At 41.3% G+C, this 16572-nt stretch overlaps 2 protein-coding genes across 2 annotated transcripts in view; one reads left to right on the top strand and one right to left on the bottom strand.

Moving 5' to 3' along the window:
- The first annotated feature begins 1930 nt into the window (after positions 1 to 1930).
- On the top strand, positions 1931 to 5510 carry LOC145709329 (sodium- and chloride-dependent GABA transporter 2-like). The gene is made up of 10 exons (XM_081787010.1): positions 1931 to 2075; positions 2407 to 2623; positions 2700 to 2752; positions 2954 to 3156; positions 3631 to 3943; positions 4020 to 4182; positions 4225 to 4432; positions 4485 to 4626; positions 4674 to 4820; positions 4871 to 5510. Exons 1-10 carry the CDS (start codon positions 2031 to 2033, stop codon positions 5387 to 5389), a joined length of 2010 nt encoding a protein of 669 aa, XP_081643136.1. The 5' UTR covers positions 1931 to 2030; the 3' UTR covers positions 5390 to 5510.
- Positions 5511 to 15607: 10097 nt separating this feature from the next.
- LOC145708379 (uncharacterized) overlaps positions 15608 to 16572 on the bottom strand; it is a 70260-nt gene continuing 69295 nt past the window's right edge. The window contains exons 2-4 of the mRNA XM_081786039.1: positions 16254 to 16376; positions 15946 to 16182; positions 15608 to 15902 (exon numbers count right to left, since the gene is read on the bottom strand). Of these exons, the coding sequence (XP_081642165.1) occupies positions 15639 to 15902; positions 15946 to 16182; positions 16254 to 16358 (606 nt within the window). The 5' untranslated portion in view covers positions 16359 to 16376 and the 3' untranslated portion in view covers positions 15608 to 15638. The remainder of the gene's footprint in view (positions 15903 to 15945; positions 16183 to 16253; positions 16377 to 16572) is intronic.

Here is a 16572-nt window from a genome sequence, read left to right as displayed (position 1 = left end):
GCTTGAATTATTCAATGATACTGTATTCTCTTCTGTTTGCTCTTCTCCGAAGTTCTGGAGAGCAATAAAATAATGATCGACCTTTTTTTTGATCCTGTCTGCAATATTAAATTAACGGACAAAAAAGATATATCGTCTTGAATTATACATTTGCCTTCTATCTTTCAATAATTTTCAAGAAACATTAATACGGTACTATTACGGGAGAATGATTTTTGAAAGATCTCGCCGTAAGGGAAAATTTGAAGGGAGACCTTTCGCGCTGTTTTAGCTTGATGACGCCCTTATTGTGTTTTTTCGAAAGAAACCTAGCGTAAAAGTTAGGGTTAGGGTTAGTGCCAAACCTCTTTCTAATCCTGACTCAGGTTTAATACACCGGTTTTCGTGCCGAGAAAACTTTAATCCTTGGTTTAATTACCGATATACTTTGATTTTAAGTTTCCGTAAATTATGAATCATAACTTTTTAAACCACTTTTTTTAACCAAAATTGACTAATTAAAAACTGATTTATTGAAATTAAACTTGTTTAATTTGTAAGTAAGGGTGATAGGTGCGATTCTTAAGCGAATTATGCGCTTGGATAGATCAGCCCGGGCGGCTAATAACATAAATTGCACTTAGCCTCTCAAAATGGATTGGTGCGTTGCCAGTCTGGATCAACACAGACACGTTAGTCAAGTCAGCTGCAAGTTGCAACTTTCAACGCTCAAGTCCAATTTCATTGATGAATTTAGCCAGCTACTATTCCATTGATCCATCTATTCCACAAGAGCAAGATAATTTCAAAAATTCCTATCCATATTTTGTTAATTTCTAGAAATTATCACTTTTTCGAAGACCATAATTGTGCTTTCCGTGAATTTTTTATATAAATTCTCCTGAGTAAGAGAAGATGATCTGACCAAAATAAGTTCAGGTGTTTCCGAATTTCTTTGACGACTGTTGTCAACACAGTTGCACTTACAAAATTACAAATGAAAATTTTCATTCAATTTGCAGAAACTGGCGAAGCCGCTTCGCGGCTTCGTTTTCATAAGAGCCTCTGGGCCAGAGTTGCAAATTTGCTAAGCTGAGCTGGCTGACTGAGCTGAGCGACTGCTCAGTGATTTTGGAAAATGATCTGATCTGATCTGCTCAGCTCAGCTCAGACAATTTTCACTCAGCTCAGCTCAGCTCAATTATTTTCGAACATGATCTGTTCTGCTCAGCTCAGCTCAGACAATTATCACTTAGCTCAGCTCAGCTCAATGATTTGAATACAATTTTACTGCCAAAAAACAGTAAAAAACAGCTCAGCTCTAATTAGGGTCCGCTCAGCTCAGCTCAGCTCAATGACCTCTGAAAAAGGTCAGCTCAGCTCAGCTCAGAAATCTCCAAAATAGGCCGGCTCAGCTCAGAGAAATTTTTACTCAGGTCAGCTCAGCTCAGAAAAATTATTCAAAATTTGCAACTCTGCTCTGGGTGTTCCTGGTGTGCTTCCCCTCAGGTTCGCATCGCAAAATACGACTGGTGTCAAGAAGAGTGGAGTCAAGTGCGCGTATACTTGGCGTACATCTGGAGCAAATCGGCCGGCCGAAAATGCAAATGATTCCTCGTCAGCATTATACACTCCGCCGCAGTATAAGAAAAGAATAATGAGATCAAGGAGTAAGTGAGACCCAATATGTGGCGAGCTGCGGTAAATTATCGAGCTTCTCTTCCTTGTTCTCGCTTTTTCGTTTATTCGTTTATTTTTGTCAAAAAAACCGCCATACCCACTTTTCATTTCTCATTTTAATAACGAGAGCTAAATTTGGTAGCGTGGGGCGCTACTACTACTAGTCTCGTAAAAGAAAGATAAAAACCGTTTTAAGGAACACCCCAACTCTCGTTTTGCCCCCACTTGTCACTTTCATTTTTTTTCGAAATTAGAAATAAGAGCTTAAGAAATAAAGGATTAACTCTACCCCGCGGGGCATTTCAGTCTATTTTCAGAAGAAGTCCTGAAGAGAAGAGCGTCGGAATCGGACGAGAGGAAGTGCCGGTAAAATGGCGAAAGAGATCCAGGCCCAGAAGTGGGGCAACCAGAGCAGGGTTCGGTAATTTGAGCTCACGCTAAAACTCAAGGAAACAAAGCTTGAGACGCACGTTTTTTAATTTGAGTTTTGAGAACTCAGAGATGAGAGCTCACGTGAGAAATCAATTCTGGCGATCCATGAGCCAATCAGGGAAGCGCTCGCTTAATTTGAGTTTTGAAAACTCAAAACTCTCAAATCTCCCAAAAACTCAAAACTCCCAAAACTCTCAAATCTTCTCAAAATGATTTCTCAAGTCACTTTGAGTTCTCAATTTGAGGAAATTTGAGCGTCTAGCCAAAATGAGTTTTAGCTTGAGCTCAAATTACCGAACCCTGAACCAGAGAGAGTACATATTCGCCCTTGTTGGCGGCGCGATCGGCCTCGGAAATGTCTGGCGCTTTCCGTACTTGTGCTACAAGAATGGAGGTGGAGCCTTTCTTATTCCTTACTTTACGTTCTTGTTCCTTGGCGGAATTCCTATCTTTTTGCTTGAGACTTCCCTCGGCCAGTTTATGCAGCAGGCGGGAATCACCGCTTGGAATTTAGTGCCTGCTTTCAAGGAATGTTTTAAATAGAAAGATCGGTTATTTTTCTTATTTAAAATATTCATAGACTTGACGAATCTAGGACTCAAATTCAGCAAAAAGCTTCTTTTTCTTATATTTTCACAAAGAAATTTATGTGATCATCAAAGTCCTTGGAATTTGTACTTGAACCCGTGAGACCCTAGTTGTAGTCTTTATGGGCTAATCAATAACTTTTATTGATTTTACGAATTTTTTTTTTTTGAAAAGAAAGGCAAATTTACGACTTCCTATTTGGAAAAAAAGAAGACTTAGCCTAAAATTCCCTAACGATTACTTAAAAGAACAAAGTAATAAAACAACAAAAAAGGGAATCGGATGGTGTTCGGCAATCATCATCTTCTGGCTAAATTGCTACTATATCATCATTCTCGGCTGGGCGCTTTTCTACTTGATGAACAGTGCTCGATCCCCGCTGCCGTGGACAACTTGTGACAACGAGTGGAATTCGGAGTGCTGCACGACCACAATTGTCAAAGATCCTCTTACTAATTCTAGGAAAGTGCTATTTTCGTAGACTAGAGAATACCGCAGAGATCGACTATTTTGACTAAAAAGGGCTTTTAGAGATTAAAGTCTGAATAGGGTTAACCCTATTTAGTGATAGTCCCCTAAGTAGGGAGAGAGGTTTTCATTTGTCAATCGTATTTTATTTATCACACTATTATTACATAATCATGAAGGAATTTCACTTCATTGCATGGATACGATCTATATATCAAACAACTTCAATTGCTTTAAACTTTTAAAAAGAAGAATGAAGTCTCATTTATGGTCTTTTATAAATCAATCATTTCTAGAAAAAAAACATTTCGATCTTCCGTGTTCTGCAAGAGTTGTCGATCAAATGGAAGGCACAACAATAAAGGTCAAAAAGGAGAATTTTTCAACCCTTTTTAGATTAACACTAAATTACTAGTACTATATCATTATATAGCCTTTTCAGTTGAATATTTCATATGCTATAGCCTATAGCACAAGATGAAGCATTCTCGAACGACCGGAACTCTGTCCAGCAGACAGCGCAACGAGTTATCCAGAGCTGGAGTTTTGGAAAAGACGCACTCTTCAAGTTCATAATTCAGCTGGAATCGATGACATTGGTGCTCTGCGGTGGGAAATTGTTGGGACTGTTTTTGTCATGTGGGTGGTCAGCTACTTTTGCATTTTTCGAGGAACGAAGTCGACTGGAAAGTCCGTTTATGTCACCTCGACGTTTCCGCTTGTCATGATGATGATTCTCATCGTCCGAGGGGTCACCTTAAAAGGAGCAGCAAAAGGACTCGCTTTTTATCTCAAGGTATTTCGGGCAATTTATTTAAAGGTTTCGCCTTCGTGGCATTTCTTTGAAGCCTTGAGATAAACCGTTGTTTCAGCCGAATTTCCCAAAACTTTTGGAGATCAATGTCTGGATCGACGCCGGAACACAAGTCTTCTTCAGCTACATGATCGGCATTGGAACAGCAATCGCGCTTGGTTCTTACAACGACTTTCATTTCAACAGCTTCAAATGGTCCCTATTTCTTTGCGGATTTAATGGTAACCCCTTGTAGAGATAAATTGACTTATTTCTTTCCTTAGCATCCGCATCCTTCTTCTCCGGCTTCGCTATCTTTTCGATTCTCGGCTACATGTCCACATTGACAGGAATCGACGTTGCTGACATCGCTGAAAGTGGCCCCGGACTTGCTTTTATCGTTTATCCTCGAGCAGTGAGTTTGATGCCCCTTCCCAATCTCTGGGCCATTCTTTTCTTCACGATGCTTTTGATGCTCGGCCTCGCTAGCCAGTAAGTAAAAGAGAGCCTCTGTAGTTTCCAGTTTCTAAAAATGCAAACCTAGCTACGTCGGCGTTGACGGTCTCGCCGCCATGATTGCCGATCTCTACCCAAAACAATTCAAGACGAGTTCGACGGGACGTCCCATTCTCGTCGGTTGTATTTGTCTCCTCTGCTTCCTGGTCGGACTGCCAATGATGACTGATGTAAGAAAAAAATAGACGATAAGAATTACGACTATTGATTATTTTAGGGTGGAATTTACGTCTTCCAAATTTTCGACATTTATGGAGCGTCCGGACTGTGCCTCTTGTGGGTGGCATTTTTCCAGACGTCGGTTGTGGCTTGGATTCACGGGCGGGATAATTACTACAAGAAACTCAGCCTCATGTATAGCAAGGTAATGGATTTTACTGCTAGATTCGATATTGAGACACCGTTATTTTTAAGGAAATCAACGTCTTCCGCTACCCTTGGTACATCTTCGGCTATCTCTGGCAGTTCATCACTCCCATTGTTTGCATGCTGGTTTTTGTCATCAAACTGACTCAAATGGGAAGAACGGTTTATGACAAAACGTACTTGTATCCAGCTTGGGCCGATGCTTTTGGAGTTTGCCTCGCGTCCTCCTCCATGATTGCAATTCCGACCGTCTTTATCTTGGAATACCTCAGGAAAGCGTTCTCAAACCTGTTCGGAAGCAAAAAGTGCGAATTGAAAAATGCCCGAAAAAGATCTAACGGAGGTTCTTTCATCGCTGCCTACAACCGAGAAGTGTCCTTTTTGGAAAACATTCAAGACCCTGAATTTTACAGCAAATTGTCAACCGCTGCGTCGAATAAATGGAAAGACGTCATCACAGAAAGAATTTCAGCTGAGACGAAGGCAATTATTTCGGGGCTAGAGAAAGAAGAGACGACAGAAGAGAAAAATATTTCATCAAAAGATGATTTTCTCATAGAATCGTAAATAGTCTGTCATTTCATTTTATTATAGATTTCATCAAATATATCTACTACAAATAACATTTTACGCATAATTTAGTCAATACGGTGGTATGCGGTCATGTGGGTATTATACCCGCGTTCACTGTTCCCCCCGAACGTGGGTATTTATACCCACGTTCACTCTTTCTTCCGAACATGGGTATTCGATACCCACGTTCACACTTACTGGCGAACGGGGGTATTTTCCAGGCTTTTTGAAAACAGTTCTGTTCTAGAGCCTCATCTGTTTCGATGAAGACGGGAAACACACCGATTTTCGGACGTACAAAAAGGTTCATTTTATAGCTTTAACTTGAAAATTTTTGGAGAATCCTTCAAGACAGGCGCGGAGCGCATACTGTCTCCGACTGGGGAACCAGCTTCGGCTGCTGACCGGGCTGTCCTGTTGTAGTATGGCTTGCGTGAAATAAAGACACACTACAATTGTAGTAAAAAGCTAATAAGCGTTTCCGATTTATTCTGCGACGAGCGCTAGCACAGTCTCAGTACAGTAATCTCTAGGCATAAAGCCGTAGGTCTTGCTCAAAGTGACCCCTGAGAACGTTACTGATTTGATGGAGGGTGTTCTCCTTATATAGTGATCACTTTTCTACGGGGATATTCTCGGCCTATTGGAGAATATCAGAGCAGTGCCCAAGAATATTGGGGGGGCGTCCGCGGATATTCTCGGCCTTTCCGAGAATATCGGAGCGCCGCGCGAGAATATCGGCGGAGCAGCCGAAATTATTGGCGGTGTAGTGAACAATAGACATAAAAGGGAAAAGGGAAAGGTCGCCGCGCGTTGGGCGCGTACAGTGATCAGTAGCAGAAATGCTAAGCAGTAAAACAGTCATACGTTATAGTCATACTATAACACTCTTCCCTCCTTCATTAATTAACACTTGTGCATCAATGTTAATTCATCGATTTCGGATTGTTTTTCAGGTGATACTGATAAAGTACTGTAGTTCAGTCAATTTCTGTTGCAGCAATTTTATTTTGCCAGGGTTTTTGCGCGCTTGTAAGACCAGAGTTCCGACAATTCAATCATCCTTTCCGTGAAACACTGAAAACGTTGACTTTTGTCCACAATCGAAAGAAGAAAGTGAATGTTTGAGTGGGAAAGATGTCGATTAAGGTCTTTTTCGAGACGTGTAGATGTCGCTTTTTTCTCCAGACTTAATCCGATCACGGTGCTTTTCATGTAAGGCTTCTGAAATTATGAAGTCTTCGATCAACGAAGGTACGAGTTGTCAGAAGAATTAGAAAATTTTTTGTTATGTGAGCGGTCCAGAATAACTAAAGAAGATTCACTTCTTTCCTCTTCTCTCCTCCCTTCGATTAGAACGTGTTCCAAGTTCTAAGTATTCGTTGTAGCTGACTTTTTTTTTCTTTTTTTTTTTTTTGGGCGAGTTGTTTGATTTTTCTTCTATTTCTCCGTCATGGATCCGTAAACTTTCCGTGCTTCCCTTATCAAATTGCATAGTTTGGTGATGATAAAGTGCGTTATTGTTTGGTTTTTTTTTTTGCATTTCGTTGACCTCGAGTTATCTAAATAAGTCAGAGTTAGCTTTTGTCTTTGACTCGGCTTATTCGCAGAAAGAATTATCGAGGTGAACATATTTGGATTTCGCAGTGAAGTCTCTTCCCGAATCGACGTTTTCTGTCTCTTCTGCGTGAGTTGTAGACATGGAGTTTCTTGGAGGACGATCTTCTATCCTTTGCTTCATGTCTCAGAAAAACTTACTATACGACACTTTCTGTCCTCTAGTCTTTCTTCTAGGCACCGCTGATGTTGATATTTCCTCTTCATTTTCTACTGGTGGCGCCTGACTATTAACTACCGAATCTTCATGCGGTTTAACGATTCCTTCTGTATCGTTATTCTTCTCCTGAAGTGTCGTCTGCTCCTAGGTATTTCCTTTTAGCCATCAACATACACTTTTTCTGACATGTCATTTTACCTTTGGCGAATTCTTAAGATTCCGGTGCAGGATGCGTATGCGATCGCGATGCACAAGAAATCGCCGCCTAGGAGCTTCGATCGGGGTAACAATGTACGTATATTTGTCGCATCTTTTTCTAACGACAAATCCTCTTTTCCAAGGAGTGTAGAGTTTTCCACTTACTCCTGGTGGAATCATAGTTTTTAAAAGAACTTCTGTTCCAGTATCTATCCCATTAGAATCAGTATCGTCAGGTATCTCCGTCGATGCTACTGCTTGCTTCGCAACTAGTTGCGAGAGTGCAGCACACATTCGAGCTCCCGACTCTTTAACCCATAGTCGGACATCTTCGGGGATTTCTTCACCATTGTAGGTAGTGTTACAAAATGGTTCGGCTAGAGTCCAGCCATGAATGGCTTGAAAGGGGCTTGAGCCCAAGGCTGAGTGGTAGCTAAGGTTCATTGACAGTTGGATTGATGGGATGTAAGTGTCCCATCGGTTCTCTTCTATGTTTAACGCTTTGAGATGTTTGACGATCTCACGGTTTGCTCGTTCTATCAGGCCTTGTCCTTGCGGCCTATAAGGTGTTCCATAGTTGATGCAGGTTCCAAAGGACGTAAGTAGTTCTTTTAGGATGCTGTTGGAGAATTCTTTTCCATTGTCGCAAGAAACTGCCCGTGGTGGTCCTCTTAGGAAAAATATATCGATTATTGCTTTAGCAACATGAGGTGCTGATTTATCCACGATGGGCCTGAGCTCTATCCAGCGAGTCAGATTGCATATTGCCGCCAATATGTATTTCTTGCGTGTTGGAGTCGATGGCAGGGGTCCGAGAAGGTCGATGGTTACGGTCATGTATGGATGTTGTTCTTTCGGAGCTGCTACTGGTAAAATTTTGGGTTTCTCCAACGCTGCCATCGTAATACAAGCTGGGCATTGTTTGATGTAGTCTTTTGTTTTACGTGACATTCCAGGGAACAAGATTCCAGATTTCCTCATTGCTTCGATCATATTTGTTACTCGCGCGTGTTGTGGAAGATGGTAAGCTGAAATGATTCTCTTCTGTAACTCCATTGGTATTGGTATCCGATCAACTTTCCCTACCAAGATGAAGATTCCGTCTTCAGCAAGTTTGAGCTTATATTTTCCTTTCAATGGTTTCCAGTCGTGTTTGAATTTCAGAAGAGACTCATCTTTGTCTTGACATTCGCGTAGCTCCGCTTTAGAGATTCCTTTGAGCTTGATCCATGTTGGTATCGCCTTATGAAGGCTTCTGAATTTGGTTTCCGTTGCATGATCGATATGGTTGACAACTTCAGGTGGATCAAGTCGGCTAAGGCTATCACAAACGCTCATTTCACGTGATTTTCCATCCAAATGTTTGATCGCGAAATCGTATTCGCTCAATTTTTGGAGCCACCGCGCTTTCTTTGCTGATGGTCGTTTTGTCTGTCCGGTTTTATTTTCCGAGCAGATGAATGCAAGACATCGACTGTCTGTTCTCCAAAGAAATGATTTTCCGTAGCAATGATGGTGAAAATTTTCGAGTGTTTTGATGAAGGCATACATTTCTTTCTCATGAATCGGCCACTTCAGTTGTGAATCTTTGAAAAATCCACTACAGTATCCAAGTGGACGTTCAGGCTCGTCGCCGATTTTCTGGCTTATCATTCCTCCGTATCCCGTGAGACTCGCATCGCTTGTTACCATAAGTTGCGAATCGGGATCACGTGATGGGAAGGCGAGTTTATTCTGTTGTAGAATCGCTGCTTTTATCTCATCAAACACATTCTGATGTTCATTTTCCCAGTCATAAACTGATTTTGTTCCACTCATTTTGTATAAAGGCGCCAATTTAAAGTTAAGTCTTGGAATAAGCGAGCTGTAGTATGAGCACATCCCGATGAATCGACGAAGAGCTCTCTTGTTTGTTGGAGCCGGATAATCTCTGATTGAAGCTAGGTTGTCATGCTCGGAGGAGTATCCTGAAGGGGTTATTCTGTATCCAAGAAAGCTTATGCTCTTTCGTGCGAAGAGGCATTTTTCCGGATCGAGAATGAATCCAGCGCTTGTAAGTCGATCAATCGCCTCCTCGACAGCACTAAGATGCTCTTCTTCCGATTTGTCGATCACAAGGATCTCATTCAGAGTAACTAAACAGCTATCACTTATGACGTTTCCAAGTGTTTCATTTAATGCCATTTGGTAGACATTGGGAGCAATCTTCAATCCTGGTGGAATACGTTTGAATTGATACTGTTGGTCAAGTGCACTGAATGCTGTTAGTGGTCTGCTTTCCTCACATAAGCTCATGTGGAGAAAAGGCTGCTGAATCTCAATTTTGCTGAAGAACGATGCTTCTTCCAGCTTTTCCAAGGTCTCTTTCGGTTCGTCCTGAAGACGGTCATTTCCAGCTATTCTGAGATTGAGCGAGTGCATGTCTACACAAACGGTATGTTCTCCTGTCGTCGTTTTGACTAGTTGAAGTGTTGCGTTGTATTGGCTTCCTTTAGCTTTTTCGATGATTCCAGCTTTCTGCATTGCGTCAAGTTCTTTTCTTAGCCAGTCTTGCTGGCTGATGGGTATTCTCTTCGGTCGGACCCAGGCTCCAGGGAGTCTTGGGTCAAGTAACTGCAGTTTAACTTTAGGTCCTTTATATATTCCAACGTCGGTCTTCTTCTTCGAGAATGAGCAGGAATGCTTCTCGAGAATGACTTTCAGCTTCTCTTGGCCTTGTGGGCTCAGCTCTGTTTTTGATATAATATCATTGATATCATCAGCCGACAATCCCCTAGGAGTTTCGGTTTCTGAGTTTTCCGGTACCGAGTCAATTCTGGCCAGGAAAATCTTCGGTACTGTGGTCGGTGGGCCCGGGTATGTGATCAAGAAATCGGCTTTCAACTCACTTGACTTCATGATCATAGACACGTCCGGCACACCAGGCGATGAGCTGGATTCTAAGGTGAGTAAAACTCGGTTAGAGGGCTGCTTCTCTTCTGCAAGGTCTTCGGCAGCAAGTTTCAGGGTATTGAAGCCCTTTGAAGCATTTGCCTCCAATACTTTCAGTGTTACTGTGTTCCTCTGTCTCGCGAGTTGCACTGGTCTACCATCAATCAGTGCAGAATTGCTATTTATCTGCAGTGTATGGTTCTGGAGACTGTCACATCCAAGTATTAATTTCGCGCGAAGGCCAGGTATAATACTGACGCGAACTGAAGGGAAGACAATATCAGGATAGCTTTTGATTGTGACATCCAGTATAATGTCATAGACGATTTCCATTTTACCTCCCTTAGCTGCGATTGGATGAGCCCTACGAGTTCGTTCTTTAATGATTTTGGAGCCGTTCTTTTCAAGACTTTCGGCGAAATCAAGGCTTGCGCAACTGTAGGTTGCGCCTGTATCGAGTAAAGTCAATACGTCTTGTTTGACGCCATTGCGGGCTTTCGCCTTGACATTGGCGTACACAATAAGTGTTTGATAAGGTTTTTTCTTAGTCGGTTCCGGTTCCGTTTTCGTTTCCATATTTCTAAGCCGATTCGCAGCTGGCTTAGGTGCTTTTGTTCGCTCGATAGCCTGTCCCTCGAGGGGTTCTAGGCTCTCTCGGATATCCTTGTTGTTGGTTTGTTCTTTCTTTTATTCGGACAAATCTTTTCTTTAAGGGCTCTTGGCAGTCACGCCACATGTGCCCTTTAGAGTCGCAGTTGTAACAGACTGCGTTTGATTTGTCAATCGGCTTTCTGAAGCTTGATCTTGGCATTTCGTTCCGTTTTTCATAACCTCTTTGTCTTTGCTGATCCTCGATGTTGTACACACGATGATTGGTGTTTACGTCCAAGCTTTCATCATCCACCGTTTGGGCCTTCAAAACTGCGTTTTGAAGATCTTCTAACGTTATTGCTGTTTTTCTTCTTTCAACATCTAAGTCCCTTAATAGTTCGGTCTTCTGAACTATCGTTGCATTGTTCAGCAGGATCGTGTAAAAGAGGTTTGGTGTCTCCCCTTTGCTAGGGTCTCTTCCGGTCATTTCATACATGGATCGTAATCGGACGAAAAATTCGATAAGTTTCTCATTCGGTTTTCTTCTTGCCGTTATAACTTTGTTCATACTGGTTGACGAGGATCCATTGAAATATCGTCCAAGGGCTTTGACGAACGTCTTGAAGTCTTTACGATCTTTCACCCCAACCACCTCGTCTAGGTAGTGGTCTCTTGGTCTCAGCGTAAGAAGAAAAAGATTGATTAACTGGCTGTCAGCAAGTCCTGATTCTCGAGCGTTTCGTATAGCAATCCGGTTTCTGGCTAAATGCTCGTCAAATGTAAGGTCTTCGTCGTCAGTCCAGGATACCATATTGAATTTTGCGGGATTCGCGAAAAATTTTTTGACTTCCGCCTTCTCAAATCTTTTCCTTTCTTCTCCTCTCGCCTTTGCTTGTTCATTTAGAAGGTGTGCGATATTCCTCTGATTTCCTTCAGTGTTTTCCTCGCTGTCACTCATCGAGTTCTTCATTGCGAAGTATTCTTTGAGATCGTTCATGGCTTTTTCCATCACTTTCAATGCGCTTATCTGCATCTCTCTCTCTGTAAGAATCATCTCTCCTTGCTTTCGCAGATTTCGAAGCTCATTTTGGATCGCGTTGACGGTTTTCTCAAGGTTCTCGAGTCTATCGTGCCTTGCGCCTTCACGTTTTTCTTCTGAGATGTTGTTTGTCTTGGTCTGCTCTTGGTTTTCGATGAGTATGTTTGATCGTGTTGCATAATCCTCCTCGATGAAAATCGCTTCATCCAAGTCTTCTCGCAAGATCCTTTCTGCTTTTGTTCTTGACTTGCGTAGCTTCTCTTCGTTCTCACCAAGTCTCTGAACTATACCTGTTGAGCTTTCTGCTATCAAGACGAACGTGTCGGGACAATCTGCTTCTTTCGCCGCCAGCTGAAGATCTCTTTCAAGATCTTCTTTGGTCACGTGAATCGCGATTTTATTCGGAATTCCGTTCGCTTGTGTTGTGTTGATTTTGATAAGTTTCATTGTAAAGATTTGCGTTTGTCTAAAAGCATACAAATTTTAATTCGATAAGCTAAGTGTCTTTTATGCCCGAACAGACTAGACAGTTAAGGAGAAGTGAGAGGTGAACTCCAGTAAAAGAAATTCTGTCATTAGTGAAATAATTTTCGCAATGCGAGATTTAATTCTTCCCGTTGTAGGTGAAAGTTTCATCGAACTTCTTGACATTGTCCGCCTCAAGTTGAGCAAAAAAAGATTCAAAGTCGGTGTCTGCATCGAGGCACGGCAAAGGAGGTTCTAAATTGTTGGAATCGTTTTGATAAGGCTCTCCAATTTCGTTTGTTGGTCGTTTATCTGGTTGAATACTCTTGTTATTATTCCATGATTCGGCACTTTGATTTGGTAGAATAATGTTCATGTCATTATTTGTTGATCCTTGCTCTGAAAGAGTTCTCGCTCTTTTGGTTTGTCGATGAGTTTCTTGGTCAGTAGTTGCTGACTGTAGCTGATTGCTTGGTTCCAGCGTGTGTGTCCCTTCATGCATATTTCCGGAAGAATTTTCCTGGCTACCATCTGAATTCAAAATTTTGTCAACGTTATCAGGCAATTCGTCAGCTTTAATTTTCTCGCCAGTATTATTTGCCATGAAGAAAGAGTCACTGTCGCCGACAATTTTTCGCCGTTTAGCTGGTGGGCCGGTCGCATCAGTTGAGTCGAAAGCTTGTTGGCTTGGCTGAATTCCGCCGTTTCCAGTCTGATTCATCAGTTGTTGGTTCTCTGTCTGCAGGCTTGATTGTTGACTGTGATGTTTGGTAATAATCGGAAGGTGTCTTTCATCGACAGCTGAGACATTGTTGTTCAACGATCCGTAATACACCTCTTGAAATCGCAAATTGAGAACTAGAGGTTTATTTATCTCCATCACTTGTTGTGCCCTTTTCTCGTTTCTCACAGAATGTCCCGGATCTTGACTCGTCGACACCATGCCTGTTTCAGCCTGCCAATTTCTAGGATCCCTTCCCTCAGAAAATCCTTGAGAAGTTGTTGATCTTCCTTCATGGAAAGAATGTTCAATTTTCCTCACGAATTCTTCCATCTTTATTTTGGCAATTCTCATCTCGGAGTTGGTCTTGATCTTTAAGAAGTTTCTCCAAAATTCTTGCTGTCCATTGAACATTTTATCAAACGCAACGCGCACTTGTGTCCCGATTCCCGTTATATTTCCATGTTTTGATTTCCAAACGTCGCACACAAATGTTGCTTTGCAGATCCAGAGAATTAATTGCTCCTTTTGGTCTCTTTTTTTCCTTGACTGGCACATTAACCAATGATTGTAAAGAGCTTCTGATTGTCCGACGGAGAAGTTTTGCGTGGCTATGAATTCCGTCGCGTCTCTACGGATTTCTTCAATAATCGCAATCATGTCGAAAATTATTTGCCATTTCTCTGGTTTCTGTATATGTTCGGTTGGTGGATATATTGACAGGACTCGTGGAAGGACATAGCGGTAAACCATTTCTTTTTCGGTGCCATCTTCAAAATAGTAAAGGATTTGTTTTGATTTGATTGGCATTTGCTCGATATCAAAAAATTGAAAATTTTCAATTTTCGAAGACAAGTTAGTCTTACCTTTTTGAAAGAGGGTGATTTTGAGAGGGTGTGCACTTCCTGAATAATTTATTTCTTCTATCGTCTGATTGGATGCCTAAGTCAATAAAGGTGATGGGAGCCATTCAGAGCACGCGCTCGCCCTTTAATATTAATGCATTCAGCGCCTAAATTTTCGCTTTTGAAATTGGGCGTCATTCTGCATTTTGTCTCTCTTGTGATCAGTCGCACTATTTTTCGCGTATTTTCCAGCTCCTTGAAAGAGAAAATATTGAGAAAAAGATTATTAAGTGATTTTAATCGTTTTTGAAATAGAAATTTTCATGTTATAAATTCCATATTTATTATTGGTTAGATTCAAAAAAATAAGTTATCAATGCCCTCTTTATCAAAAATTATTCAAAATTGCCCTTTCTATTTTATCTTAAGGGTGTAGTCATCACTTTTTGCCAAGTCTCAAATATTAAATCTGGGTACATTTTTTCTTTAAATCCTCATGAAATTCTGAACAAAATATCCGAACTACAATTTTCTCTATTGCAACCTGAAAACCGCAGGAAAACAATTCTAGTTTGTTAAGCCTAGGTATACCCTTAAGATTATTTTTAAGAATACTTTTCAAAAAAACTTCATATTGTTGCCTAAAGGGTTTCCTATCGGTGGCTGCCCTTAAGGATGCAAGCTCCGCTTTCTGTGAAAATCCCTGGCTCTATACCCTTAATAACCCATTTATCCTTACCTTAACAAGTGTCATCTTTGATCGCAAGGGAGGTAGCAGCTGGTAAGCGTGTGGTTTCGGAATACTTCTTGTGTTTTTCTCTGAGGCTGGGTTTCTTTATACTTCTGACACCAATGTTGTAGTATGGCTTGCGTGAAATAAAGACACACTACAATTGTAGTAAAAAGCTAATAAGCGTTTCCGATTTATTCTGCGACGAGCGCTAGCACAGTCTCAGTACAGTAATCTCTAGGCATAAAGCCGTAGGTCTTGCTCAAAGTGACCCCTGAGAACGTTACTGATTTGATGGAGGGTGTTCTCCTTATATAGTGATCACTTTTCTACGGGGATATTCTCGGCCTATTGGAGAATATCAGAGCAGTGCCCAAGAATATTGGGAGAGCGTCCGCGGATATTCTCGGCCTTTCCGAGAATATCGGAGCGCCGCGCGAGAATATCGGCGGAGCAGCCGAAATTATTGGCGGTGTAGTGAACAATAGACATAAAAGGGAAAAGGGAAAGGTCGCCGCGCGTTGGGCGCGTACAGTGATCAGTAGCAGAAATGCTAAGCAGTAAAACAGTCATACGTTATAGTCATACTATAACAGTCCTACGCCCTTAATGCTGGACTTGTCTTTTTGAGGTTATACGTTATGTTTCTAGAGCAAGTTGTTTGATATACCACCGTTCAAACAAAATTTCATTTATTGAACATGGGTATTTATACCCGCATTCGGACAGAGAAATCACTGAACGTTGGTATAAATACCCACATGACCGCTTACAACCGTCAATTTAATTCTCGTCTAATTTACAATATAAATTAATATAAATTATATATCCTTAACTTGCTCTGGCCTTTTCAATGTACCGGTATAAATTTATCGTGCAAAGAAAAAACAAAAGAAGCGATCTAGTTTAGTGCTTTTTTATTTCAGTTTTTAGTAAATGTGCAGGATTATTTTTTCAATGTAATATTCCAACGGACAAACATTGACTTAGGGCTTACAGCGAAGAGCACTATTCCATTTCGATACGGTCGCAACTTCTTCGCCCGCTTGCAAATCCCCTCGCCTGCAAGAGCGTCCACGTCAGCTTCGAATTCAACCGGATTTCCATTGTAAGTGAGTCGCAAGATGACTGACGAACCAAAAAGCCAGAAAAAACGATATTGCATTCGCCATCCATTTTCCCGAATATCAAAGTAACCAAAGTTGGAAAACTAAGGTTTCGATAAATATTACTTTTGAGAAAAATTTCCATACCTTCAAATTGAATTTCGTGAAGCCAGCTTCCATTGCTCGAAGTACTCGTAGCAGTTCGGCTCGATGATGCACATTTCGGACTTCTCCGGTGTCGATACCGCGGTAATGACCGAGTCCATTAAGTGCGGCAAACTCACCAAATGAGCCGACGATTTCCGCTCTCTTGGCAATGTATTCGCCCACTTGTTTGAAGTTCACTTCGATCTCTCGCTTCCATGTCTTGCAGACCCATGAACACTAAAAATAATTGTAACAGCGGTTCGATTCAGTTTAAGACAAAAGACTAAAATCATATTTGCATTTGTTACCTTTACTAGTTCAGTCAATTCCAACTTGGCGAAGACTCGTTTCAGGATCTCTTGGTTTTCGCCGACTTCGTTCGCCAAATCTCTCGTTTTACTGCGAAGACGCATTTTTGGCTATTTCTTTCTCTAAAATTAAAAAAAAACAAGATCTGGGGAAAATAAAGTAGAGTGAAAACCACAATTTCACAGTAAATAAAAACCGAATTTCACAAAAAGAATGATGTCATTTTCTACGCGTCTTTTCAAATGGAGAAAATTTTGAAATTTGCTGATGCGAAAAAGTAAATTCTCGAAATACAAAAAGTGGAAATCTCGAAATGAA

The sequence above is a fragment of the Oikopleura dioica genome, chromosome XSR (genome assembly GCF_907165135.1).
Source record: "Oikopleura dioica chromosome XSR, OKI2018_I68_1.0, whole genome shotgun sequence".
In the NCBI taxonomy this organism is placed as follows: Eukaryota; Metazoa; Chordata; class Appendicularia; order Copelata; family Oikopleuridae; genus Oikopleura; species Oikopleura dioica.
This window is presented reverse-complemented; position numbering and strand designations above follow the sequence as displayed.

Bases quoted from the DNA above. Each gene is read 5' to 3' on its own strand.
- LOC145709329 (XM_081787010.1), top strand. From the start codon at position 2,031: ATGGCGAAAGAGATCCAGGCCCAGAAGTGGGGCAACCAGAGCAGG. The intron at 2,624-2,699 runs GTTTTAAATAGA...ACTCAAATTCAG, and splicing joins AGTGCCTGCTTTCAAGGAAT to CAAAAAGCTTCTTTTTCTTA. The intron at 4,433-4,484 runs GTAAGTAAAAGA...ATGCAAACCTAG, and splicing joins ATGCTCGGCCTCGCTAGCCA to CTACGTCGGCGTTGACGGTC.